This window comes from Trichoderma reesei (assembly GCF_000167675.1).
Source record: "Trichoderma reesei QM6a unplaced genomic scaffold TRIREscaffold_1, whole genome shotgun sequence".
Taxonomy (NCBI): Eukaryota; Fungi; Ascomycota; class Sordariomycetes; order Hypocreales; family Hypocreaceae; genus Trichoderma; species Trichoderma reesei.
In genome coordinates this window covers 1,304,812-1,330,886 of record NW_006711148.1, presented here as the reverse complement: position 1 = coordinate 1,330,886, position 26,075 = coordinate 1,304,812, and the positions used below count along the sequence as shown (strand labels likewise).

The following is a 26,075-nucleotide window of genomic DNA, read 5'->3' as shown; positions in this document are numbered from 1 at the left end:
CTACTATCAATCGAATACCTGAGGTAGAATGAAACCAGGATTCGCAGAACCAGCCCTGCTTCATTCGCGGCAGTACTTCGTATGAAGTACTACCTTGCTTTCTCCAGACCCAGCTGAAACGGAGTGCAATCTGCCGGCTTCCAGAGCGGCCGCATCAACGTTGGCAAATAATAACACCGAAGTAAGCCAAAGGACGTTGTTCATTGATGACCTGCAGCGGCTTCCTCGCAAGTGACCTGAACACTACTGTATTTTTCGATCCTCGTGGGATTTCAACATCACCGAGGCGGAATAGCGCCATTTTCCGCCGGGGAACTGATAATAGATCCACCGCAATCAATGGCGCCCCCATGGCGTTTATAACCTTGTGGTCGTGACGTTTCACGCGGCTCGGTTCTGGATGCTGGGCAGCGCCCGCTTATGTTGCAGTGGAACCTTGGCGCACCTTTTTGCTCTTTCTTTGAATCAACCCTGAGATGGTATCTACGACACAGAAGAGATACCGATCACGGATGGTGGTTATGGCAGCCAAGGGAGTATGAGGAAGAAGCACAAGACGTGGAAGGGAGGCTCAGGCACCGCCGCCTAGTTCTTAAGACAAGGCGACAACTTGAGGTTGGGGACAAGTATAGGGCAGAATCGGGCTCTCACGAGCCTCGTCTTTCCGTCAAGGCTGGTCTCTGCCGACATTACCTACATTGAGCCATCAATACGATAGTACATACGGTATATACAATCATATCAAAATTAGGTCGATGCCTGATTATTTGATCGTATAAGCGAGGTTCTATGCGCCCTTTATTATTCCTTGAAGGTGGTGGTGCGGCACAATTCCAGCCAAGCCCCTGCCCAGCATCAAAAAAGAGGGCATGAACCGTTGGGAGCCACTGACCAGACAAGCCGTCCAATCCCATATCATCCCGGGACTTCGATTGATTCGCGAACCGCCCGTCGTCCCGGACAGACGCAAGCTCTTTACCTTGCCTTGCCTTGCCTTGCCTTGCCGCGCCTTGGGGAAGACGTACATACGGATGTGGGAAGCGGGAATGGAGACCAAAAAGAGGGCTGGCTGGCTGGCTGGCTGGCGGGAGAGACGGGCAGCGCTATCGAACCTGCACGGCAGCGGTCGAATCTCACATTTTGCGTGGCCTGCTGCTCCCATGATCACCGCCGTGGAACCAGCATCTGCTGCCTCCGGCTCCATCTTGGTGCATGTGCCGTTATTTAACAGGCCGGAACGCAGTGGACATGCATGGCTCTTGGCCTGGCCAGCGCAGAAGGGGCCCCACGACGGGCGAGAAGACAGCCGAATCATCCAGCTTGGTGTTTGACATGCATACGAGTAGCAAGTGATTCTGCCGGCTTCTGATGCGTCTGCGCTCTGTATAGTATTACTGGAGGGAGGTTGTCTTGAAGAGGTGGCATCGTTAGGTGTCACTGCCTCGCACAAGTCGATGGATGCTGCAAGATAGATACCTAATCTTCAGCCGTTCAACGCGAGCAGATGGGGCATCGGATACACGCCCTGTCTTCAAGGCTGCCGTCGAGTTCCGCTTCTTCTGCCTCTTGTCATGATGCTTGCAAGCAGTTACAGTACCGTATGGATTTGAGTGGTAGTAGCAGTATTACCATTACGCCCTGGATCAGTCGTCCTCTCGGCACTGCTGTTAGTGGTGGCCGCATTATCTCGCCTGTCATGCTAACCAACACGAGCCCACATCGCCAGCATCAATCCACCCCAGGAGACAGGCCAGCCCTGGATGCCATGCCACGCTTCTTCCGCCCCATTTGCAGTCCTTTCAATGTCCACTGTTTTTTTTGGTTCTTCTGCCCTCTTGTGCCAGGGGAAATGGTAATGCCTGTCTAGCCTAATTCATGCTGCATGTCGTTGACTGTCCAGGGCCGCTACTGCGCATTTCCCTCGTAGCAAGAGGCTCCCCCCTCGCGTTCCCCTCCCTCCAGACGTCGCTCACCGTGATTTCTACACCTTCTCTATTTCCACACGCCCCGAATTTCTCCTCTGCTGCCGGCTGTGCTCCTGAGTGCGCTTCTGTGTACAGTACGTGACGCCTGCAATCTTCGAACCGCTCAAGGAACTTCAAACGCGTCGATTTCGGCTTGCAGCGGGTAGCTGGCGGGCCCTTCAATTACAGTATTTCCCCCCCTTGAGACGGCGACATCTGCGCTCCTCCGCGGCTTGGGCGCCTGCTCAGCTCGCTTGTCTCGTTTTTTCTTTCTCCTCTTGCCTGTCTCGCGATTGCGACGGACCCCTGCACGGCGGCCATGCTATGAGAGCAAGGGGCGCCTATTTGCACATCTCCAGCGCACACCTTGCAGCAATACCTTGCGAGCAATAGGTACAGACAGCCTCGACCGCCAGAGGGTACCGACTGGCAACTTGTCGCAGACACCACATACCTTGGACTTGCTCCATGCAACGGACGGTTCTGGGCCACCTGAGAGGCACCAGCAGAGAGAGAACCTGCAAGCTTGGAGCTGCCTGCAGCGGTCATCATCTGTCGTGCCTTGGATGCTGCACGGCCGCTGCTCGCCTCCAACGCTGCAGCCCCCGACGGCGGCCGACCCTGCCCTGACTGAATACGGGCCATCAATTTTCCCCAATCTTGCTTTTATTATTTGCTTTTTCCCATCGCCTTGCTTTTCCCCCCTTCGCTGTGGCTGATGAGCGACGCGACGCCCTGCGGTCCATGTACACGCTGCTAGCACCACCCAACGCTGAGCCGCCCAGTACCGGTACCTGAGCCAGGCAAGATGACGGAGACTGCTAGTTTCGCTGCGGCTCGTTCCACAGCCGCCGGCCTGCCAGGCAAAACACTCGCAGGTGCAGCGCCTCCCTCCATCACCGGCCCCTCGTCGAACCTGCACTCGCACCGCCAGAGCCACAGCTCCTCCAGGCTGCCGTCCTTTCGCCTTGCCGACGTCAAGAACGCCCCGAACGCTGCGCATCCCTCGCCCTCGTCCAGACAGCCCCAGGCCCAGCACCAGCTGCCGCTCTCCCCCCGACGCTTCGCGCCCCCTGTGGCCTCGATCGATTCGCACCTCGACCGGCGAGAGCCCAGGACGCGCTCCGACGCACCCAGCAAGGTCCTCACCTCCTCTGCCGCCGCGCGCAATCGCCAGTCGTTGCCCACGCCCGAGAAGCCAACCTCGCCGCCGCCGCGCCCGAGCCTGCGCCCTCGAGCCTCGTACCAGACGTCCGTCAAGACCATCGTCGAGCAGGAACGGAGGGTCAGACGTCCCGTGTCCTTCCCTGACGGCCTCGCCGACGAAGCTGCGCAGGCGAAACTCTCCAGCATCGCGCGCACATCGTCGCTCAAGCAGAGCACCCGCCGGCTACCGGCGTCACGCACCTCGAATCTTAGCGGCAGAGTGACGCCCGACGTCCCGCGAACGTCACTCAGCGCTCGCCAGCCGGCCATCGAAGACGCAGTGTCGCCCACCACACGAGTTGCCGCCGACCCCAAGCCGCTCGGTCTGAGGTTGCGGGCCCGAAACCTGCCAGACGTTCCGGCCTCCAAGCAGCCGCCCTCGTCGGGTCCTTCAGATGATAATCAGGACAAGCCGCTGCAGCGCCGACCTGTTTCCTATAAGCCGCCGGTGAACGGCGCAGTCACTGCAAGCCAGAGCACAGCCTCGACGACTACCTCCCGCGTCCCGCCCTCTCGGGCCTCCCGATCTTCCGGGTCTCGCCACAGCTCCATCGACGAAATGACCTATAGTTCTCACTCCTACGACGAAGATCGCTACGTCGACTCGACCGACGACCACACCCTCCGCGCCTCGGATGGTGATTTCCTCGACCAGCGAAGTCCTCCGACGTCTAGGCACGGCACGAACGGCGACGACACGGGCGATGTCTTCATGAAGATTGCGTCCGAGGAGGCAGCGCGCCATTCAGCAGCCGACAATGCCCACGACACAAAATCTACTTCGGTAAGTGAGGGAAATCTTCCAGAGATTCAAAGAAAAGAACGTGGAAAGGCAGAAGCAGGACCAATCTTTTGTCTTTCATTGGTTTCGCATGTTTGGGCGAGACCTGCCTTTCTTTGTTTCTATCTCCTCGGATTGGATTGAGCCTTGGTGTATACCTCAGTGTCATTCTGTCTTTGCAGACACGCCCTTTCGTCGGGTTGATGTGGCCTTCATCGATTGGCTAACGTGGTTTCCAGCAGTTCAGAGCTGATCGCACCAGCAGTCGTCGCCCGCTTTCCCAAAACGTCTCCTCTTATTACCCAATTTCTCCTCCCTCTTCAATCAACCGACGGCTCTCTGATCAGCAGGATCGAGAGCGTAGCCGCTCGGTTCGATACGAAGATGAACTAACAAGCGAGATCGCGCGAAGCAGCGCCTACCGCAGCCAGCTCAGAGACAGAACCGCATCCTCCCGCGACGCCGAAGACACCCCTTCAAGATCCATTAGCTCAGGTTTACGGCCTTCGCCCATGACGCCCCGATCCACAGGTCTCCCGGACCAGGCCGTGGACAGCGTTCTGTACGGCCGAAGAAAATCATCTGTGGTTGACGGCCCGGCTTCTAGCTCAGCGCGCTCATCGACGCACAAGGCCACCGTGCTTGTTCAAAACCAGACCAAGACTTACAACCCCTCGCCTCTGACGCGGTCATTCGAGATGCACGATGAGGAAGATGGTGCCGACGCTGGCAACCTGGCGGAAGGAACAGAGTCGACCACGTCAACCAATGCGCCATCCACGGTTTGGGACGAGCTGGACGAGCTGAAATCGAGAATCCATCGCCTCGAGTTGACAGGAAAGCTGCCACCAACCTCGGCTGCCGCAGTGATCAAAGCCTCGGAAGAGAGGCCGCCGACAGCGACAACGACAGTTACGACCATGTCGCTTTCTCCCAGGAAATCGGCAGCCGGACACCAGACAGATGCTGGCAGCAGCACCACCTCGTCACAGCGAGAGGCGCATTCGAACCTGCACTCGGCTCTTGGCAAGATCAAACAGATGCTCAGCCCGGACGTCTACCGTGCACTTGAGACTGCGGCAAACGATGCCCTTGCGCTGTCATCCATGATGGGTGAGCCAGGCCAGCCTGGTCCTATATCGGGCTCTGCCAGTGTTGTCGGAGGTGGCTCTGGTGTTACAGACCGTCAGCTCCGCCGCAGAACGGACAGTGTCTGCCGCAGCTTGACGGAGCTTTGCATCGCCCTTGGCGAGAGCGGCACCTCGCGCCCCACGACGGGCATTCCGCAGGTCGTGACCACGCAGCTTAGCCCGAACCCGAACTCTAACTCTCAGCCCGAACCCCCGAGGACCCCGACCATGCTCAGCGCAAAGTCTTACTCGGTCTCTCGCCGCTCCAGCGTCGTGCCTGAGCAGGCCACGCAAGTCATCAGCAGCCCCAGAGCCACGTCTAAATATGAAGAGCGAAGGAACATGATCTTGAGCGGGAGCAGCATTCTGACTAGTCCTCGCAATTCCGCCTCCACCCCGACAACCCCCAACGAATCCATATCCCGCAGAGCGTCGCTTATCGTGTCGCGCGCTCGCCACGCTGTGGCGGAGGAGCCAGAGGATGGCCGGCGAACATCGGCACTGTTACGCCGACGCGCGGCAGGCGACGAATCTGACGAGGGCGGCCGACGAACTTCATTCCTTGTCCGTAACCGTCGGGGCACCGTTGGCGAGGAGGACGAGGGAGCCAGGTTTCGCGCTCCATCTCGGGCCATCACCGAAGTCAACGGCGGAGCCAGAGCTGCGACGCGAGAGTATCTCAACGTTTCGGATGCCGCGACCCCAATGCCCGACAGCACCACGCCACAGCCACCATCAGCCCTTAGCCGACGACGATTTCTACAACCTTCTCGCTTGACTGTCCCGTCTACATCATCCACCACGCCCACGACCAGAAAATTCCTGGAGAGGCCCGCGGCCGATGGGGGCGAAAGTGGTCTCGAGAGACCCAGCGAAAACCGCCTTTCACGACATCTATCCGTCCAACAACATGGTTCAAACCATGCCTCTAGCTATCACTCCCTACAGAATCGAACTAGCAGCCTGCAATTTCGACGGACCAGCACCGTCCCGGCCTCTTCGACAACAGCCATGAATGGCTTGAGATGACCTTCAACGACCCTACGCTTAGATTCATGATCTGTACCATACTTGATTCATTTTGACCCATCTGCGAGCGTCATCTTTCTTCTTTCTTGTTATTGTTTAATCTTCAATTTCAATTCATTCACCATCTCTCTCTCTCTCTCTCTCTGTCTCTGTCTCTGTCTCATTGTCTCTCATCAATTGACCATCTGTGTCTTTTTTTGCCAAACTTGTCACTCACTCATATTTTCTTTACTTGTTCCAGCCGCCAACTTACATGCCACACCCCGTTTGCTTTCTGAACCGCTGGCTTGACGACCTCATGACGGACGGCCTGCTCGACTTCCTGCACGGGGCCCGGTTTTCTTTGTTTTCCATTCTGCATGTTCCATTCACAGCAAAGTCGTGTGTACCACCTGGCTTGCTTGCTTCCTTTCCATTGAGCGTATTAAAAAGCTTTTTATCTTGTTTTCTTTCTTGTGAAGGGCTGGCGTGTTGTGGCCATGGCCACACGAAACCTACTTGGCGAAGAGAGGAGTTTGATTGACTGATTGATTGAGGTTTTGTTCTTTCTTTTTCTCTTGGTGCTGATTTTTCTTTGAGGTCGTAGTTCTGGTTGGAAGGGCAGGCCGTGAAGTCTTTTTGGGAAAACGGAGGGCAAAGAGTTACAAATACCTTTTTTTAGTTGCTGGATTGCTGAATTTCGCTTTTTTGCTGTGCGTGTGGTTTATTATCCTGCTCTCGGAAGGGAGTGAGCAGCATATAGCATCAATGTGTGTGCTTTTTGTCTTTATCAAACTAGCTATTTCTATTTAATCGCGAGTTCATGCTGTCGGCCTGTTGTTGAATCAGCTTTCTGAGTCTTGTTGAATGATGTGATGCCTTGACATAATGGGCATGTACCTACCTAGATGAAGGACAGCAGCTGTTTCTTTGAATCGCATACATTACGGCCCCCTTTTTTGTGAAAGCATGACATGTCATGACCTGACAATACATATAGTAATATCTTGACGAAAAGGCCTGTGAATCTGCAGATCTAGTTTCACCGAGGCTTGACGTGACGATGTAGATGCAGTCAGAACGGCTTCTGTTGAGGTCGTGCGTCGTAGTTATTATCTCATAAGGAAATTGCCGAGACATCTCGTCGCACAACAGCCTAGAGTTGTTTCACAAGCTTTTCTTTTCCAGAGCAATACCTCCGCGGATCTTTATCCCTTTGAGCGGGAAGATTTTTGTCTCGGAGAGGTGACGATGCCAAGATGATGGGATGGTAAATGCCCGAATGATGGACTCAGACATGCATGCCCGTCGGGTTGCTTGTGTATAAGTAAGAATTGCATCCCATGTTCTACAAAGTATGTCTAGATGAAATAAGCTTCTAGTTGGATGTTTTGAGTGAGTGCGAGTAGCCCGGTTTGGTATTATGTTGAATGTGTAGATGAGGGGTGTTTGAGGAGGGGACATGGGATTGCTTTGGGTGGATGTGAGTAAGGTGTTGATGAGTCGGGGGGGAGCGGATAGGAGAGGGAGGAGAGTGGCTGGCTGAGACAGAGTCTGAGCTGTCAATGATATTAGTATTAGTATTGACCGCTTTGATGAAGACATCATCTGATGATGTGGAAAGGGGGGCCATCTTATGGGTATACTGCATGATATTACTATCTCGTCGGCTATATAAAGGATGAAGCGTTGGCCGTCGTTCTCATTGACTGAATCAAGTCCATCGCCTCCATCTGCCAACAACTATCTATACAATTTCATAGCATTGAGCTTTCATCTTCATCTTAGGAGAAAGGATGGAAAGCGCCATTAGTCTGGCGGCCTTGAGCCTGGGCCTGCTCCCCCTCTCAGGGGCTGCCGCGCCCTCCCTTTTGGCGGCCCGAGCCGATGTCAGCGTGACCATCCCCTCGGGAGACACCATCATCGGCAGCGCAGCCGACGGTGTTGAGAGCTTCAAGGGCATCCCGTATGCAGATCCCCCAACCGGCGACCTGCGCCTTCGGCCGCCGCAGAAGCTCTCTACTCCCCTAGGCACGTTCAACGCCACGGGCCAGGCGAAGCTGTGTCCCCAGGGCCCTATTATCAGCTTTCCGACGCAGCAGAGCCCCCCGGAGGCGGCCGTTGTCAAGGAGACCCTGGCAAGATCGCTCCCCCTCCCGACAGCGGAGGACAACCAGTCGGAAGACTGCCTGACCATCACCATCACTCGTCCCGAGGGCACGCAACCGGGCGACGCTCTGCCGGTGCTCTTTTACATCTTCGGAGGCGGCTTCCTCATTGGCGGGACGTCGGCTGCCCTGAACGACCCCCTCCAGCTCGTCCAGACGGGCGTCGCCTTCGGCAAGCCCTTCATCTTCGCGGCGGTCAACTACCGCGTCGGCGGGTGGGGGTTCATGCCTGGGGAGGAGATTCTCAATGAAGGGAGCGCCAACGCCGGCTTGCTTGACCAGCGCATGGGGCTCGAATGGGTGGCCGATAACATTGAGGCCTTTGGCGGGAACTCGTCCGAGGTGACCATCTGGGGGCAGTCCGCTGGCTCCATTTCCGTCTGGGACCAGCTCGTGCTGTATGATGGCGATGCCACATACAACGACAAGCCTCTGTTCCGCGCCGCCATCATGAACTCGGGCTCCGTGACGCCCGTCGATCCGGTCGACTCGGAAAAGGGCAAGGCGGTGTATCAGCATGTCGTCGAGAAGGCTGGATGCGACGGCAGCGACGACACCCTGGGTTGTCTCCGGAACTTGACCAACGACGATTTCGCCGCAGCAGCGAATTCGGTCCCTGGCCTGATCTCGTACGAGTCCCTTGCTCTTTCGTACCTCCCCAGGCCGGATGGCAAGGTGTTGACGGCGAGCCCTCACGTCCTCGCCCGGGAGGGCAAGTTCCACGCCGTGCCCATGATCTTTGGGTCCCAGGAAGACGAGGGAACCATCTTCAGCTGGGCCCAGGTCTTCACGCAGAGCATGGGGTCCACGGACAACATCACCGACTACCTCTCCAGCCTGTACTTCCACAACGCCGAGCGCAGCCTCGTCAAGGAGTTCGTCGAGACGTACAGCGAGCTCGTCGAGGACGGAAGCCCGTACCGCAGGGGTGAGTACGTGCCCTGGATCGCCTACCCGGGCAAGAAGAGGCTCGCTTCCATCCTGGGCGACATCGTCTTCACCCTCGTCCGGCGATTGACGCTGGAGAACGTCGTCGCCAACCGTCCTGACCTGCCGGTCTGGTCGTCGTTGGCGTCGTACAACTGGCCGTACGGCATCTTTGGCACGCAGCACGGATCGGACACGGCCGTCTTCTTCGGCAGGAATAACACGTATTTCCCCACGCTCTCCGGTCGGACGTATTACATCAACTTTGTGCACGATTTGGATCCCAATGTCGGGCTGCTTGTGGGTTACCAATGGCCCAAGTGGACCGAGAACAATGAGCTCTTGTGGTATAATGAGATCGTGAATTGGCATTTGAAGGATGATTTCAGGAGCGAGAGTTATGACTTCATCAAGGAGCACATTGATTCACTCACATTCTAGGGGGCTCCATGACAGTGAAGCAGATGGACAGCTACCAACTTGGCTCGTGAGGGGGGCTGTGATGCCTTGAGGAGATGGCATGCATGATGAATAGGTAGCCTGTCAAGTCAACAGACATAATGATCAGATGATTAGCATACTTTTTGAGTATTCAGGCCTCAAGTGCCCGTGCAGGCACTTTGCATTCGGTCAATGATGATGCTGTGTTGTGTGGTAATGAGGAAATCTCGGTGAAGACGAGTGAGATGTATGTACATGTACTTACACAGGTGAGGCGAAGCTGGTGATGCGCCTTGCTGAGTCACGCCGACCCAAACCGGGCCAGACCGTTACCAGACCTGAAAACGTCCCCCAACTTGACTCACTCAATTGATGAACCATCTACAAAAGACTGTATGAGTATCAGCTTCAGCTATCAATTTGCAAAAGTCGCCAGAAAGCCTCATTTGTCGCATCAGTTCCTTCAGCGACGGCACAGCTGTTCACTTTTAAAGCTCATAGCAAAATACCATTCCCCAAAGCGGCCAGGATTTTCTCACTGCCAAACCAGCTTCACTACCTCTACCCTCTCACGTCTCATAGACGACCGGACGGAGAATATACCACTTCTCTCACAGGCCGGTGACAAAATGAGCGCTCTTGAGGACGACGGCTCAAATGTCGCTGCTCATATCGCCGTAGAGGACAAGCTCGCAGACGGAAAGAAGAAGCAAAGAGGTGGTCGAGGAGGCGGCGGCGGCGGCCAGAGCAGAGAGGTGCTGGTGTCCAAGGCTCTGTCGAGGCTATTGAGGCATCAGGCTGCGAATGCCGGCATCCAGCTCGATGCAGAGGGATTTGCGGCACTTGACGAGGTGGTGAGTGGGCATCTTTTGACCTGAGCGAGCGTGAAGCATGCACTGTTTTCTCAACTAACATGGATTCATCATACAGATGAAATGGGGTCCTCTCCGGTCTCTCAACGTCACCTTTGCCGAAATCAAAGACGTCGTCGCATCCAACGAAAAGCAGCGCTTCACCCTGAAACTTAATCCCTCCATCTCCGTCGAGTCAGCACAGGACAGCACCACGCCCTCCCACTACCTCATCCGCGCCAACCAAGGCCACTCCATCAAGATTGAATCCTCCGCCCACCTCGAGCCCATCACCCTCGAGGCGGGCAACGTGCCCCCCAAGGTCGTCCACGGGACGTACTTTGCCTTTTGGCCAGCCATTGAAGAGTCTGGAGGGCTCAAGGTCATGGGGCGGAATCACATCCACTGCTCGACGGGCACGCCTGAGGAGGGCGCCGTGAGCGGGATGAGGAAGGATGCTGAGTTGATTGTTGAGATTGATGTCGAGAAGAGCTTGCGGGAGGGGATCCAGTGGTGGAGGAGCGACAATGGGGTGTTGCTGACGGAGGGTGGAGAGGGGGGTGTTTTGAGCACGCGGTTCTTCAAGAAGGTTACGGCGCGGAAGATTGATGTCGGTGTGCTTTGGGAGGATGGGGAGAGGTTGGCGGGCCTTCCTGAGGGGATCAAGGCCAGGATTCCATCGGGCAAGGGGCCTAGGGGAGGTGGGAGGAGAGGTGGAAGAGGTGGTGGAAGAGGACGGGGGAGAGAGTGAAGGCCAAGAGGAGGGATATATGAGCGACCAGGAGCGTAACTCTTGCGTATAAAAGATAAAGCTTCCATGACAGCTTCGGATGAATTTCATCATATCCTGATAATGAGTGCTTACAATGCAGGCTATACAACATGCCAAGTCCACCTTTTCATACCAATCCTAGTAACCCAAAATGTCAGGCATCACATCTCAAACGTCCTTTGCAGGAGGCCCTCGAAAGGTGCCCATGACCAAATCCCTCTGCATCGCCTCCCTCCGGTCCGACTCGGTTTTGAAATAGTCGAGCAACGCCGTAGCGATTTGCTCCTTGGCAACATTCCTTGAGATTGCCCCCGCGACATGCCCTATCTCCGGCGGCATACGACCGCCATTCGCGAAGACGGGATGACCAGCAAATAATGCCTTGTTCTTCGGGTCCTCATAAGTCCTATACTCTGGACACCCAAAGTTGAGGCGCTTAGCCTCGCTGGCGACTTGCTCCAGGAGGCTAGGCAGCTTCCCACCATAAAAGTCCGTCTTGTCGCGACTCACCGATTCATGGTGGGCACCAGACACAGGTTCCTCCGTCTCGGCGACCACGTCTACGCGTGATGAGAGCGGTGGTATCAGAGGCGCGCCGCCGCCGTTTCCTGAAGGCACGGTTGACGCAGGGGGGTCGTAATCAACACTGCTGCCGCTCGTGCTCTGGTTTTTTGCCGCACGAGGGGCGGCTGAATGAATGGTAACTCCGCCGAAGGTTGACTTGGAGGTGGAGGGGAGGGGGACTGTGACCGAGGATCGAGACTGGAGATATTCCAATGCGTATTTGGCAGCATATTGCTTTGATGCCTGGAGAGACGTATTGCTTAGCCAATATTCTCGCTCTGAACGGTTCCGGATGGCTGGTTGGTGTAGAACAGCAAGGACTGAAGCGTTTGACAAACCTTCTTGGCCCCAAATAACGGCGGCTGCTCGCCTTCGGCCAGGCCATACCCTTCACAGGGAAAAGACCTTATCTGGCCGGCGATTTCGAGATGACAAGTCGTCCTCCAGCGCATCACGAAGTTTCCCTCCACGGGGACCTCCAGCCCTTGGTCTGTAAAGGTCGGACCAGGATACTTCTTTACTTGAGTGTACTCTGTGTGGCATAACATTGGATGACCGTCAGACACAATCCCACTCTGAATATCTCAGACTGCTTCTGATCTCATGTGGGAAGGAAGATGCTCACGCATGAGGAGGCTCACGTAATCCCGGTCACTGACGTTCGGCTCAGGACCCTCGACGAAACTGACGATCTGGGACAGAGCCGCGAGCTGCGGCTTGGTCATGGAGGGTTCGAGGCCTTGCTGTTGTGCGCTTTCCTGGTCGGCGATCCATCGCTTGAGGCGGTCCCAGGGGATGGGCAAGCTCTGCGCAGACATGGCTGTGGCTTTGGGGGCTTTGCTGATGCCGATGCTGCTGCTGCTGCTTTCTTTGGCAGCGGATTCGATGAGCGAGGCCAGATCGGAGTAGAAGCGGGATGATGATGGCGATGAAAGGCGGTGCTTCTGGGTGAGGAGCCTGGAGCTGTGGCCGCGGGTGCGGGTGCGGGTGCGTCTGGAGGTGATGGCTGAAGTGTCCGAGATGGTTGCTCTTTGTATTCTAGCTGCTGTTGCTGATGCCAATTGCGGAGACAAGCCAGAGATGCGAGGACGGGGAGGACGGCGCATAATAAATATCACGGCCAAGGATTGAAGCACAGAGAGAGGGGGGGGAGAGAGAGAGAGACAATCAATGAGGTCGATGATATCGGCTAGATTGGATGCCAAAAACAGCAGAGGTGGGCAACGTCGTCGGTCGGCCTCCCGCGGCTCATGAGGGAAAGACTTTGAGGCTGTAAGAGGCGTAGTGAAGCTCTGGGTTCAGGATCCCGGTGATTGGCCTGAGCTGGTGAGGGGCTCTCGGCTGTGAGCTGGGGTGGCGCTTCATCAGAAAAGTCTGATCCAACCTCGAGCCAACAGCGCAAATGCAGCGCTTCCCAATGAGGGTGAAGTGTTCATGGAGGGGGGATTCTGCAGGAGGCCGTTGATGGAAGAAGACGAATAAACGCTAAAGATTGCTTCCATCTAGTACTACCGCGGCTTGTCATGCGGCGCGACATGGACCATAGCCATGACTATCTACAGCTACAACTGCGAGACTGAATAAAACCAAAACTACCAGGTAATGCAGATCGCTTCAGTCCAGACGAAACCCAACGGGATCACCATTTCTGCCAGATACCACCTCACTCCTCCCCTCCGTGTGTGCATAATGATACCTGCAAGTCGCATGCCCTCATGCCTCACAGGCCCTCGAAAAAGCCGCCGTCCCCATTCTCGTCGCTCTCGTCATTGGCGGCCTCTTGCGCTTCCCGCATTAGCCTTCTTCTCTCCCGCCGGTTGGTGGGCTGTTTCTCCTTGTCGCCATATCTAGACGATGACGACGTATCCGGGCCCTTACCCGGCCTCTGCTGATGTTGCTTCTGCTGCTGCTGCTCTCGAGGCTGTCGGGCGGTGCCATTGTGTCGTGGCTCGGTTGTGCCTGAAGGAGCCGTAGGTCGCGGCCTGATTGGTGGCTGTGTGTCGTCAACCTCCCCAGTATCGTCTGGTGATCTGCGGTCGCGTATCTTCTCCAACGCAGCTGGTCCCTCGGCCAATGCCTTTTCAATCACTTTCCACATCGGCGGCCTTTCCGCCTCCAGAGCTGCCTTTGCGGCCGCAATCTTGCTCTCCTCGGTCTCTTCTTCAGCTGGCTTCTTGGCGGCGGCGGCGTACAGGCCGACGTACGTCTCGATATGGGGGAAGTAGAGAGTGTATGCTTCGTCGACTTCGGCAATGTGGAGGTGGTGCCGTATCTTTTCAGCCTCGACGGCGTCGCTTTCCTGCTCCAGCCTCCGCTTCAGCTGCTTCACCAGCCGTGAAGCCTTTTTCCGTTCTAAACAATGAGCAAGTCAAGTTAGTAAAAGGCAAGAAACAGCAGAAGAAGCCCGTAGCCTGCAAGTCTTGTGACGCACCGAAAAATCGAACATGGTGGTACTTCGAGATCATGGCGCTGCGCTTCCTCCTGTATTGCTTGTCCGCCAGGATCTGCTTCTGCGACGCCAGCTCCCTCTCCAGCTCGATCCGCACGTTGGCCGGCATGTCCTGGTTCCGCCGCAGGCTTCTCTCGATGGCCCGGATGCGCTTCTTGGTCCCCGAATCTTCCTGTGCCGGGCGTTTGCGGCCGACGTACGACTTGTGCCTCTTTCCAGCTGCTGCATGGCCGCCACTCGCGTCGTGGGACTCGACCTCGTCGATTTGCCGTTTGGTGCCCATTTTGGGAGTCGCTCTCGGTGTTGATGTATCGCGGTAGTGGTGTCGGACGGCGGATAGCAGGAAGCAATTGTGTTTCCTGCTCGGAGATTGGAACAAATGATACTACTAGTAGGCAGTATATGGGCACAAGTGACGCCGCCTCTCGACTCGATATTCGCTGATTGTTGTCGCAAATCGACTTTTTTTTCCCACCTGTAGGCGCATTGAATTGAAGCGACTCTAGAAGGAACCATACTTTTTCTTATCTTATCGGCGCGGAGGGTCAATCCGGACTAGCGTCACTGCACTCACCAGACTGTCCAATCAGGGGCCGCCTATTGCCCTCTCCCAGCTTTCCCCAGAGCTTCTGTTCGCAGCTGATTCAACTGCTGCAGCTTCATGAATCAAGCTTGCTCTCCGCTGACGAACCGAGGTGACGCCTCAATATCGCCGCTTCAGTGACTTCATATGAGCCCTCGATGAGATCTTTCCCATCGAAGCATCACTTTTGAGCTCCCACCATCCCGGGATGTAATTCCGGCCAAGCGTCACCCTAGGATCCGTCTTTCGCCTTGCTTGACCAGGCCATGGCTTGAAATCCAATCTCATCTGTGATATGAGGTCGCGTCAACCCCCGAGCTTTGAGCATCGCCCGCCACACAAACTCGCTGTTCGAACATTGTGGTGATCTCAACAGCTTGAAGAGCAAAGAATCTCGCGTCAGCCCTGCGGTATAACACTCTGACGACATTGGAAGTTGGAAGAGGCGTCCTCGCGTTCGCAGCATCTCAGAATGGACCGCCCAGAGCCAGGACTCGTCAAATGGTCTCCCAAGGCCTCCATTGACAGCTTCGTGCACATCAACCTGCAACATCGCGTTGTCCAGCTCTACGAGCCCACTGGCCACGCCCGCGCAGGGAGGTTCGACTATGCCAAAGTCAGCAGACACGATGACTTTCCCCCTCTCACAACGTACGATTGGTCTCCCGAGAACCCAAGCTTGCTGGCTGTTGGAACGGGGGCCGGCATTGTCAACCTCTTGAGAATTGATGATAGCTCCAATGCGTACGTCGAGCTAGGCCTCAAGATGGCACGGACTTGCCAGGCCGTCTCTTTCAACACAACTGGCCTGTTGGCGGTAGGCTTGGACCGCGTCCGCATGGATCAGAGTCTTCAGATATGGGATGTCCACCGCCTGTCCTCCGTGACGTCTCTTGGGAAAGGGTTCCCTGACAACTGGGGCAGCCTTTCGGAACCCAAGAGGGTTGAACCAAGCGTGTCAGTCTCGAGCATCAAGTTCTTCGAAGACAGCCCGCAAGTGCTGGTGGCCGGCATCAAGGGCCAAGGCGTCAGGATACATGACCTTCGTGGTGAGTAATAACGTCATTTTCAAGAGTCGCTAAGGGCGTTATCGAGTAGACCACATGCTCACGTCTCGCATCAAGATCCAAATGGCGTCATCACCTTTCCCACCAAGTGCAATAACAACTTGGCAATCGACTATGTTGACCAAAACTATTTCGCATCTTCGGCACTCGACCACCCTGGAGTGATGATCTGGGACCGGAGAGCAACCTCTCGCCCCGTAGCCTCTCACACATACGCTCAGGCGGTTGAAGAAGACGACCTGCCTTGGGGTGGAGCCCTGCGCCTCGACACCGTCGTTGACACTGATTCTGATTCTTCCATGGCTGAAGAGAAGCACTCGCTGATACGCTCTCTCCGTTACTGCCGTGACCACCGTGGTCTGCTAGCTGTCTTATCTCGAACTGGGCAGCTCAAGGTCCTAGATACCAACAAAGAGTCTCCGTCGTCTGATGCCGTACCGCACGAGGGCCCTGAGCTTCTCAAGGTACAGCGCTCCCACGAAATGGATGTCTCCTATCGCGACAATTCTAGAAAGAATGATAGAATTGTCTCGTTCGACTGGGTGACGCTGGGCTCGGCCGCCTTGAGACCTAGGCTCCTGGTATTGCGGGCAAACGGCGGGTTTGACATCCTGGAGCAGTCGAGTCGTACGGCTGATCACATCTTTAAGCTCGTACCCTGGCAAGCTCCTCATCGCGGCCTTGAAGGTATGGCGGAATCCTGCGAGCACATGCTGTCCTTTTGACTGTGTTAACAACGTGATTAGAGAACACGCCGTACCAGGATCTGATGCGGTTCGAGGCCGCACAGGCTCCAAAGATGCTGGCCCCCGTTATCTTGGAGAACAACTTGTCCGAAGTTGCTATTTTTGGACCGGACAGGGTGAACATTGAGTCCGTCATTGAAAGGACTCTGGATCCCAAAACGCCAATATCGATCTCTGTTGAGCTTACCAATCAAATATCTTCCCCTTTGCCCGAATCATTCACAAAAGCCGAGACAATTGCAGAGAAGCTCCGCAGCCTACGCAACTATGTACGAGAAGAGTCCGGTGTTCCTGATTCACTTGCCGAAGGCCGGCCACACGCCAACGACGTGAGGCGGCTGAATCATGGCAAACCTGGCTCGGCTTTGATCAGCTCCAATGGCATCGGATCTTGTACGGAAATCCATGAAGCGCTCCTCGGCACGCTTGCGTCCGCGTCCGGGCTTCCTAGAGAAGCCCAGGTTGTCGTGGACCATGTCAAGCTCTTCCGTGCGAAGGAGAGATATTTGTTCGATGCTGTCACCAATAGGAATGTGATATCTGACGACCCCTGGAAACGATTCGTCTGGGACTGGATCGGCGGTGAGTCTCACAGCACGCCCATGGCAGTCATACGATTGCCTTTGTTTCGCTGACAATCTCTATAGATGCAGAACGAGCCGCAGATGATGGCGCCCTAATGCTCTCTCACATGGATCTCAGTTACCTGGGAGTGCATGCGATATGGACGAACAATCTCGGTGAGCAGCAGCATTGACGCTTCTGAAGATGTGGAATTCTAACAGCCTTCCCCGTCCAAAATAGGCCGAAATCCAACCACTCGTCTGTCTCCAGGTGCCCACGTTCCCGATGCCTATGCATGGGAACGATCTATCGGCGCATATTGTAAAAAGCGTCAGTTGCCCAAGTTTGACGGAGTCGCGACGAAGAAGCCCCATCATCGCCAGCTGTGCCTTGAGATTTGCGGCTGGGGCGATGACCAGAATCACGATCCCAGCGGCCTGGACCGGGAGGCCGACCCGGAATATCCGGCTGGCATCCACACGATGGCGGCCTCTCGCGCTCTCTTCAGGGGCGATACAAATCTGGCCATAGAGATTCTGAAGGAGGCCAGCCAGTCACATCCGGAGCTGCTCTTTGTGTCCTTGGCTCTGCAGCTCATTGGTCGCGAAGGCAGACAGCTGCCCAAGGAGAGGTTGGAAATTGACGAGGCCGTGGCGTCCAAGACGGATCCGTACCTTCGGGCGATATCATCCCTGATAGCCACGGGCGACTGGACCATCATCGCCAACCAGCCGTCCCTGCCCCTTGCCGACAGGGCGTACGTCGCGTTCCGCAACTTCTCAGACGAGCAGCTCACTGCCTGGCTCAACGAGCAGGTCACGCGCGCCGTGGCAGAGGGAGATATCGAGGCCATCTGCCTGACGGGCATCACCGACACTATGGTAGACATCTTTGCCCGCTACGTCGAAAAATTCAACGACTTCCAGACGGCGACGCTCGTCATGTCCATCTGCGCCCCGCGATACATTGACGACATCCGCTGCCGCGCCTGGCGCAACGCCTACAGGGCCTACCTCCAGCGCCACCGCTTCTTCTTCCAGCGCACCAAGTTCGAGGTCGAGTCGACGAAGCGCTCCAAGCGCGAGGGCGTCCCGGCGCTCAAGCCCTCGTCGCGCCAGATCGCCCTCCGCTGCGTCTACTGCGACGCCAGCACGTCCCTGGCGAACCACCACAAGGCGGCCGCGGCGCCCATGGTGCCCTCGTCCACCATGGAGACGCGCAACCCCATGCTGGCGACGAGCATCAACGCCGGCGTCAGCTGTCCCAATTGCGGCCGGCACCTGCCGCGGTGCATCCTCTGCTACGAGGTCGTCGGCGTGCCGCGGTCGGACCGGCCCGAGGAGCGGGAGGAGACGCGCATGGCGAGCAGGTTCCCGACGTTTTGTCTCAGGTGCGAGCATGTGCTGCATCTGGACCACGCGAGGGAGTGGTTCGCGAGGCATGCCGAGTGTCCTGTGCCCGAGTGTCGGTGTCGGTGCAGTTTCAGGGCGAATCCGGAGCTGAATTATCATTAAGGTGTGCAAAAGATGCTGATGAATGCAATCAAGCTTCTTGAGATGTGCACATGTTGCTTTGCCACTGGATGCGAGAGTATCGCGTTGTGCTTTCAATAATGGAAAAGGCGCTATTTGAATTCATATGATGCCCATTAAGCCCATAACAAACCGAGAAACCAAGAATAAAAGGACGATCCGTACCGTGAAATCATGCACCTCCTTTTCCCAGTCAGACGTGAGTCTCTCTGGCCTCTGTTAATTTTGTAACTGCGTATGAACTTGTGTTTTGTGTGTCGTAAAGTAGTAACCATCATATCAGAGACAGACGTCTCCCGTCAATAGTATGCATCAACTCCGTACTTTGCCCCAACAACAATGCTTCCCCTCTTTCCTTTCCTTCTTTTCCCCCTTCCCGGAATATTTATTTGTATGTATCTTTTCATGGGTATCATCGCCAAAGATGTATAAACGTGTTGTATCAAAGACCAGTCCAGGGTCCTTATATGCCGCCAACCCCTCCCCCTTCCTTTTCCATCCACGAGAAAAGTCGTCTGACAATGCCCCTTCATCCTTCTCCCCAGTTCCCCTTTACTTCTGCTTGCTTATATGCTCCTTGCACCAGGGGTGTTCAACCACCTGCTCTATAGTATAACGCTTCACAACGTCCCGGTTCAGCATGCAGCGGATCAAGTCGATGCTCTCCTCGCTAATGACAAACGGGATACGCAGGTCTCGGTCCATAATCTCATCGATACTGTAGAAAGGGTTCTCTTTGTAAACGATGGTGTATAGGAGGATGCCGAGAGCCCAAACGTCTTGCTCCCTGCCACCATAGGGTTTTCCAGCTAGGACTTCTGGTGCCGCATAATCTGTAGAATGTGTTAATATCTGGGTACGATGATATATGGAGAAGTTGGGAAAAGGAGGAAAATTTGGAGGAGAGAAACCTACCGATTGTGCCCACAAACACATCAAATGGGCCGCTTCTGATGTATGCTGCACTTCCAAAGTCAATGAGCTTGATGTTTCCCGCGCCGTCGAGGATCACGTTCTCATCCTTGATGTCGCGATGGACGACTTGAGCCCTCGTGTGAAGGAAGTGGACAGCTTGCGCAACCTGAACGAAAATGCTTCGACATTCGTCCTCGTCCATGTTTGCACGAAGCTCAATGTAGTCGAATAGATCCATGCCAGGGAGGCCGTGAGGAGCCATCTCGATATAGTAGTTGACGTCGTCTTCAAAGAAGCCTTCCATTTCCACGATATTGGGATGTCGAAACTCGGGTTTTCGTAGATAGTTCAAGACGTGGATCTCCAGGGGGACGGTTCCAAGCTTCCTGTCCCGAGTCCAAGTATCGACGAGAATACGACGCTTAGTCACATATTTCAACACCACCTTCTTGCCCGTTACCTTATGTCGAGCCAGTTTCACTTGACCGTAAGCTCCTTGACCCATATCTTCAAGGATGGTATAGTCGTCAATGGTGGTCTTGCGCTTGGCGCCATCCTCCTCGGCCTTCTCTGGCTGCGGAGTCTCCTTGGGCGGTTCTGGGTTGGCGTTGCCCGTGAGCTTCGCAGCCGCATCGAGTGCGTCGAGCGCGACCTCTTTGATCTGCTTAGGGATTGCAGCAGCCATTTCGACAATTGGCTGCTTGACCTCCTCGACCTTGGGTTCGTCGGAGTCTGAAGGTATCTCCATTGGGGTGTGGGCAGGAGTCTGGCCTGGTGACGGTTGGTGAGGGGGCGTTATGACCACCGAGTCATCAGGAGATTCCATGTTTAGATGCAGGGCAGACGTGTGTAGGTGTCGGGAATACGTAATCCAGAGGGCGAAAACCAGCTCTGATTGGGACACGGATGCTCGCCTATCGCCCCCTTCAGCCGTGTCCGAGTCGCTGTCCTCAGCCAGATCAATGTGTTTTTCGCTCTCGACAACACGCATCTGCACGTCAATTTTCAGCTCGGAGCCGTCCCGATGTCTTGCAGGTATGCCCTCTGGCTGCAAAAAGGCCGCGGCGGCGTTGGGTCGTTGTTCTTTCAGGGCGAAGAACGCTGCTGCTCTCCGGAATCTGTGCTCTGGGACCACCATGCCGTCGAGTAGCTGAAGGCCGTCTTCCTCTGTGAGAGTAGCAAGGATCTTGTCAAAGTCGGGAATGAGGGAGTAGATGGGCATGCCATCGGGCTTTTCGTAGCCGAACAGCGCCCCGGAGAAGACGGAATTAGAGCTTCGGATCTTGAGTGTTTCCGGCTCGACCACAACGATGCCGGCCATATGGGGGAACGTCGAGACGCGTAATTCAAGCTTTCCCCGGACCTGCTCGATGGCGCATGGGATGTTCGCCTTGTGGGAATTGGGGCACGTGAAGTACCGCCTCCGACTGGTCTGGGCGAAGTCGATCTCGCCCTCATTGGGGTCAATTCCCTGGCGCGGAATTCGAGGAATGAGCTTCGCCACGTCAAAGCCCGGCTTTATCGACTTGAAGCCCCAGATGGGCTCAGTCGCTCCAGTAACAGACTGCACGATGCCCTCCTCATCCAGGACGATATACGCCACGTCCTCGTGAATCTCCTCAAGCACCCAGATCAGCCCGACGCGCTTTTCCTTCACCCAGAGACTTGCTGATCCCGTGGCGCCGTTACGCTTTTGGATCGGAACCACGTCGCCGCACAGCAAAACGCCACGCGAGAGGTTGTTGCGATGGTGTCCGCTGGTGCGTGTAGCCGGTGGGTTTGGATCTCCGCTGTGAACCGTCTGGGCGCGCCTCGGGGATGCCACCTGAGATGGCGGAGTTCGCGAGTTGGGCTTGCTGAGCAATTGAGCGGTGATTCCTGACCTGCCGCCCAGCAACGCGGATGCAGCAGAAGCAGCAGGAGTGGCTTTATCGTCGTCCTCATCTAGGTCCGTATCGCTCAGCTGCAGGAGCCTCCGCTCAAGCCACGCCCGCCTCTCTTCTTGCACAACCTCGAGAATGCCCATTTTCCGGACCTCGGCCTTTGTTACGCCAAAGACCAGGCATGCGAGATCGTTGGCCGCCAAGATCGTCCAGGGTGGTTTCGCCTCGGTCGTGAAGATTGCCTGGGCGGCTGGCACCCATCTGTTTGTATGTCCGTGTACCGCAGGGCCGATGGCAGTGGAGAAGCTCTTGGGTTGTGCGGCCGGCAGATTTGTCGATACCGGGGAGACCAGCGGCTCTTCATACAAGGGCTCGCCGGGGAGGAACGGCTGGGACATTGTGTCCAACAGCTTGTCTTGCAAAGCCATGCCCTGGGTGTCCGTCATGGTCCGCTTCAAGTTCGTCGGCCTGCTGGGAATTGGCGGCTTTGAGGTAGCTCCGTCATCGTTAACGTGACCTTTCTTTGAGTCTTCTAGTTTTGAATCGGCACTCGTAGTCTTTCGCAGCTCAGCACCGTCGGCGGACACCGAGGACGTCTCGTTGCGTCGAGAAAGCCCTTCTTGTGAAGAGGCATGGGTGGCATCGGGCGCCGTTGTCGATTCTGATATGGACGCTCTAGGGCTAAACTGCTTCTCAAACACATTCTCGGCAGACAGATCTGCCGGGCCAGTCAATGGCGGTACAACAACAGATGAAGGGTCAGGGTTCGGTAGGTTTCCAGCGCCAATGACTTGTGCCCGCGCGAGAAGTTCGAGCATGTGCTGCGCGTCGACATCGCCGGTAACCCGGGCTTGGGCACTGGCAAGACCGGCCTGGGTCGAGGTCATGGAGAGGCCCATGCGGTCCTTCATAAACTCGAGGGATCGCTTCAGGACATTTTGGCGGTTGTGCAGAAAGTCCTCTGACTGATGCGCAAAGGAGAAGGAGTGCAAAGATTCGGAAGGAAACCGCGACAAATCTTCGGAAAAGCTGGGGGAGTTGGGAGCTCCCGCGAAAGGTGGAGTGCTGTAGCTGCTGAGCATTGCGGTCATGGAGGTAGAGCGGGTGAGCGCAACGACGGAAGGGCTGCGTGAGGATGCATTTGAGCTGGGCAGGGTTGGCGCTCGGGAGGGAGGATGCTGCTGTCGGATGCGGCGCAGGCCAGAGAGACCCAAGCCGTGCTCGTGGTCGGTGATCGGAGATGGTCTGACCGGAGCCTGCGGTCAGCAAACAAAATCGCGAGCTTCTACTGCTGGGCAAATACGTGTTGTATGGCAAGTCGACGACGAATGCCGCCGCCGCCGCCGCCAAGAGACGCACCTGGTGATTGAGTCATGGTCCGCGATGCCGGCCGACGAGGCTTCAAAGGAGGCTCGGTATCGACTGCGATCGGCCGGGTCAGCTGATAGATGCAGGTTTCCCGTGCTGCGGTTCTTGGGCAACGAAAGAGCCTGCATGGGCCGGTCATGCCCTCTGTCGTCATCCCTCGTGGTGCGGTCGGTGCCTGAAAGTCGAACGGGCATCAGTCACGCTGCTCTGTGCGGATTGGCTTCAAGAGTCGTCACATACGGTTGTCTTGGGGGCCGCCATGTGTCTGAAGCATACTTGTAGACCTCAGTTTTGCGCGCCTCTTTACGGTGGAGTGGTTGTACAACGCGAGCTGGGCCCCAGGCAAATGGGCGAGAGGGCGAGAGGGCGAGAGGGTGAGGAGGCGTCAGATCAAGCCTGCTCTCTCGCCAGCGATTGCTTTGTCCTTTGCCTCTTGGCCAGGCTTCAACCGGAGTTTATGGAGATTTCGTCGACAGGCCGGCTTGAAAGGCACAGGCGGGCTCTGGAGCGGGAGGGTTGCTGAAGTCTCGGAGCAGCGCGGATGCCGTGGGAAAAGCAGAGATTATGAATCAAGTGCCGCGGGCGGGAGATGCGGGATTCGGGCCAGGCGCTCAGATCGGGCTCGGCGGTGCTGGACGACGAGGTTTGCTACCACGAGGGAGAGAATTGAGGTCGGTTTGGACGATTTGGCAAATCTGCGGTTGGGCGACCCGGGCGGTGGTCGATTTGGCGCGAGGGGTTACGACTGCAAAGTTACAGCGGCGCGAGAGGGGTGAAAGGCGCTGGAGGAGCCACTGCTGCCCACAAATCACGACCTACGAAATATCTGCCAGACTCGTGCGCATGCCAATGACGGAGGTGGAGGTTCTGATTTGGCGCATGAAGAGCCGAAAATACGCCCTATCGTGGGTATTCCTGAGCCCAGGCACTAGATTTGAGGGTGAGGTCGAGGTGTTTTGTGTCTTCTACTCGGGCCTCTCTGCCTGTAAGCTCCGGGAGTCGTTGACGTTTGTTTTTCTTCAGGTAATACCTAGTAGTCTAGGTAGGTACTAAGAGACGGTAAGGTACTTCTGCGGTATGGTCAAGTATCTGTAATAGTATTACGCAGAATTTGATAGCAGGCGTATTGGCGGCGTAACGGCGAGTCTTGCTAAAACAACGACTAATAGACCGCTAGCAACGAATAGCTCCTCGTTCGTCTGGCAGCACAAACACGTGTTGCTCTCGTTGTTTTTCAATCTCATGTTTTTTTATCCCTCCAAGTCTTCGACCTCTGTCCTTGGGAACTACCAACGAGAACGAGACATTTCAACAATGTTTGCTGTTGTTACAAGATCGAGAACCCTCATGCACGTAGACGCAAATCTACTTGGTGGATGGCGCCACTTGAACCTTGCGTCCCAACTCAGATGCAGGTCAATATTCTGCAAGGAGCAGCGCCAGTTGATGAAGATCGACTTCGATGGAAGAGCTTCAAGGTGACGGTCCCTGATTGGCCAGGTGGGCAGCATCCGATCTCTTCTCAGCTGCCCAGCCAGAGAAAGGACGTGTTCCGTAGGTCGACGTATGAGATCGTTTACATTCATCCGAACCTCAAACCTCATATTCGCTAGTTCGCGAAAGTAAGTTTGCCGGCACCAAGCAATAAGTCAGCCACACTTTGCTGTTTACAGAAAAGGCCAATGTATGCGATGCCCTGCAACCCGGGTCTTGTTCATTCATTCGTAGATGGCGGTGGAATTGAGGGAGAATATGCGAGTGGGATTTCATCGTCGGGAGGTGTAGTCCGGGCTCGGTACATCTACCTACCTAGGTAGGTAGTAATAGGTAGGTACCTAGCTGCCAGCACAGGACAAGGCTCCTATGATCAGCTGCTACACAAGATCTTAGCACTTCGGCTCGCATATCCCAAGTTCCTGATTTACGTACTAGACAATCCCATGTTGCCCAAAGGCAGAAGAGATGGCCCAAGACATGCTCTGTGGTCAGCCGACGCGGACGGCTGCCGAGGGCTGGAGGTGGCTTTGCACACATGGTCATTTCCCCGATATGTTCACTTTGAGCATCGTGACCAGTGACAATCTTTGAACAACCTTGAGGGAAACTTCATCCAGGTTGGAATTGAGGTTCATCCCATCATATGGCTTCAGATCTCAACCCTCTTGAGATTCCTAGTGATAACCCGCGGGTTACCTTCCCCAGAGGTGGTTTGCTTCTAGATCTGGGTGGTAAGGCACATATGGGTAGGTACCTTATGCTGCAAGTAAGGTACCCTGGAATCAGCCCAAGAGAGCCCAACGTCTCGTCACTGCGACACTGGAGGTACAGTGGGGTTTCAAAAGTCTGGGTACAAACGCCTTTTTACACCAAAACCCACACTTTTTTAAAAGCTATAATTAATTAACACTAAGGGCTAAAGAGAAAAAAAAACTATTTTTATATAAGGTTTTACTTAAAATTATATATATATTATTTTTATATAAGAATAAATAATAGTTAATAAGTTATTAAGCTTTAAAGTTAAGGTAAAATAAGTAAGAATTTAAAAATCTATTTATAGCTTTTAATATTTATATTTCTTAAAGTTTTTAAATATAATTAAAATCTTTATATTTATATATATTTAAAAATATTAAAATAGATTTTTTTTATTAACTAGGTTTTTAATTATATAAAGTAGAATTTTTAGCTATTTTTTATATATACTTTAAGCTATTATAATATAATAATTAATAATTATTATATAATTTTAAATATATAAAATATAAATATTATATATTATTTACTTATAAATAAAGTTTTATTTATATATATCTTATATAGCCTATTATATAAAGCTTTAAGAATATAGTATAAATTTTCTATTAAAATTCCTAATATAAACTTTAATTTAATATATTTATATAATTATTAGTTAATTACTTATTTTTAATTTAAAATATATTAATTTAGCCTTTAATTTATATAAAGATATTTTTTTCCTTTTTTTAAATAACTATTTATATAGTAAAATAGTAGAGTTCTTATATAGTAGCAGAGTTTAGGGTAGCCTGAAATTACGTTTGTACCCAGACTTTTGACACCCCACTGTATAACTATGTTACGCATTGGTCCCCGACACAGCATTTATCGCTCATACATGCCACTACATTTGTG

General features: G+C 54.6%; 6 protein-coding genes across 6 annotated transcripts; 3 read left to right on the top strand and 3 right to left on the bottom strand.

Annotated features, from left to right (window-relative positions):
• Positions 1 to 1,160: 1,160 nt before the first annotated feature.
• TRIREDRAFT_119696 (uncharacterized protein) lies at positions 1,161 to 9,625 on the top strand (the record flags this gene model as incomplete). The annotated part of the gene is made up of 3 exons (XM_006961592.1): positions 1,161 to 1,208; positions 1,595 to 1,598; positions 8,025 to 9,625. 3 exons carry the CDS (start codon positions 1,161 to 1,163, stop codon positions 9,623 to 9,625), a joined length of 1,653 nt encoding a protein of 550 aa, XP_006961654.1.
• A 454-nt stretch (positions 9,626 to 10,079) lies between these two features.
• TRIREDRAFT_119695 (uncharacterized protein) lies at positions 10,080 to 11,275 on the top strand. Its single transcript, XM_006961591.1, has 2 exons — positions 10,080 to 10,479; positions 10,556 to 11,275. The coding sequence occupies exons 1-2, from the start codon at positions 10,255 to 10,257 to the stop codon at positions 11,225 to 11,227; spliced, it is 897 nt and encodes a 298-aa protein (XP_006961653.1). The 5' UTR covers positions 10,080 to 10,254; the 3' UTR covers positions 11,228 to 11,275.
• A 141-nt stretch (positions 11,276 to 11,416) lies between these two features.
• On the bottom strand, positions 11,417 to 12,918 carry TRIREDRAFT_119694 (uncharacterized protein; the record flags this gene model as incomplete). Its single annotated transcript, XM_006961177.1, has 3 exons — positions 11,417 to 12,055; positions 12,151 to 12,302; positions 12,438 to 12,918. 3 exons carry the CDS (start codon positions 12,916 to 12,918, stop codon positions 11,417 to 11,419), a joined length of 1,272 nt encoding a protein of 423 aa, XP_006961239.1.
• Positions 12,919 to 13,838: 920 nt separating this feature from the next.
• Positions 13,839 to 14,544, bottom strand: TRIREDRAFT_53395 (uncharacterized protein; the record flags this gene model as incomplete). Its single annotated transcript, XM_006961176.1, has 2 exons — positions 13,839 to 14,164; positions 14,244 to 14,544. Coding segments are annotated over 2 exons (627 nt in total), but the record flags the coding sequence as incomplete, so codon positions are not given.
• Positions 14,545 to 14,966: 422 nt separating this feature from the next.
• On the top strand, positions 14,967 to 18,735 carry TRIREDRAFT_21221 (uncharacterized protein; the record flags this gene model as incomplete). Its single annotated transcript, XM_006960920.1, has 5 exons — positions 14,967 to 15,893; positions 15,969 to 16,598; positions 16,658 to 17,239; positions 17,305 to 17,397; positions 17,462 to 18,735. Exons 1-5 carry the CDS (start codon positions 15,317 to 15,319, stop codon positions 18,733 to 18,735), a joined length of 3,156 nt encoding a protein of 1,051 aa, XP_006960982.1. The 5' UTR covers positions 14,967 to 15,316.
• Positions 18,736 to 19,305: 570 nt separating this feature from the next.
• On the bottom strand, positions 19,306 to 23,193 carry TRIREDRAFT_102711 (uncharacterized protein; the record flags this gene model as incomplete). Its single annotated transcript, XM_006961175.1, has 5 exons — positions 19,306 to 19,586; positions 19,669 to 22,047; positions 22,126 to 22,796; positions 22,911 to 23,094; positions 23,160 to 23,193. 5 exons carry the CDS (start codon positions 23,191 to 23,193, stop codon positions 19,306 to 19,308), a joined length of 3,549 nt encoding a protein of 1,182 aa, XP_006961237.1.
• Between the last annotated feature and the right edge of the window lie 2,882 nt (positions 23,194 to 26,075).

Excerpts from the sequence above, each read along its gene's own strand:
- TRIREDRAFT_119695 (XM_006961591.1), top strand. The coding sequence starts at position 10,255 with ATGAGCGCTCTTGAGGACGACGGCTCAAATGTCGCTGCTCATATCGCC. Across the intron at positions 10,480-10,555 it reads TTGCGGCACTTGACGAGGTG|ATGAAATGGGGTCCTCTCCG; the intron begins GTGAGTGGGCAT and ends TTCATCATACAG.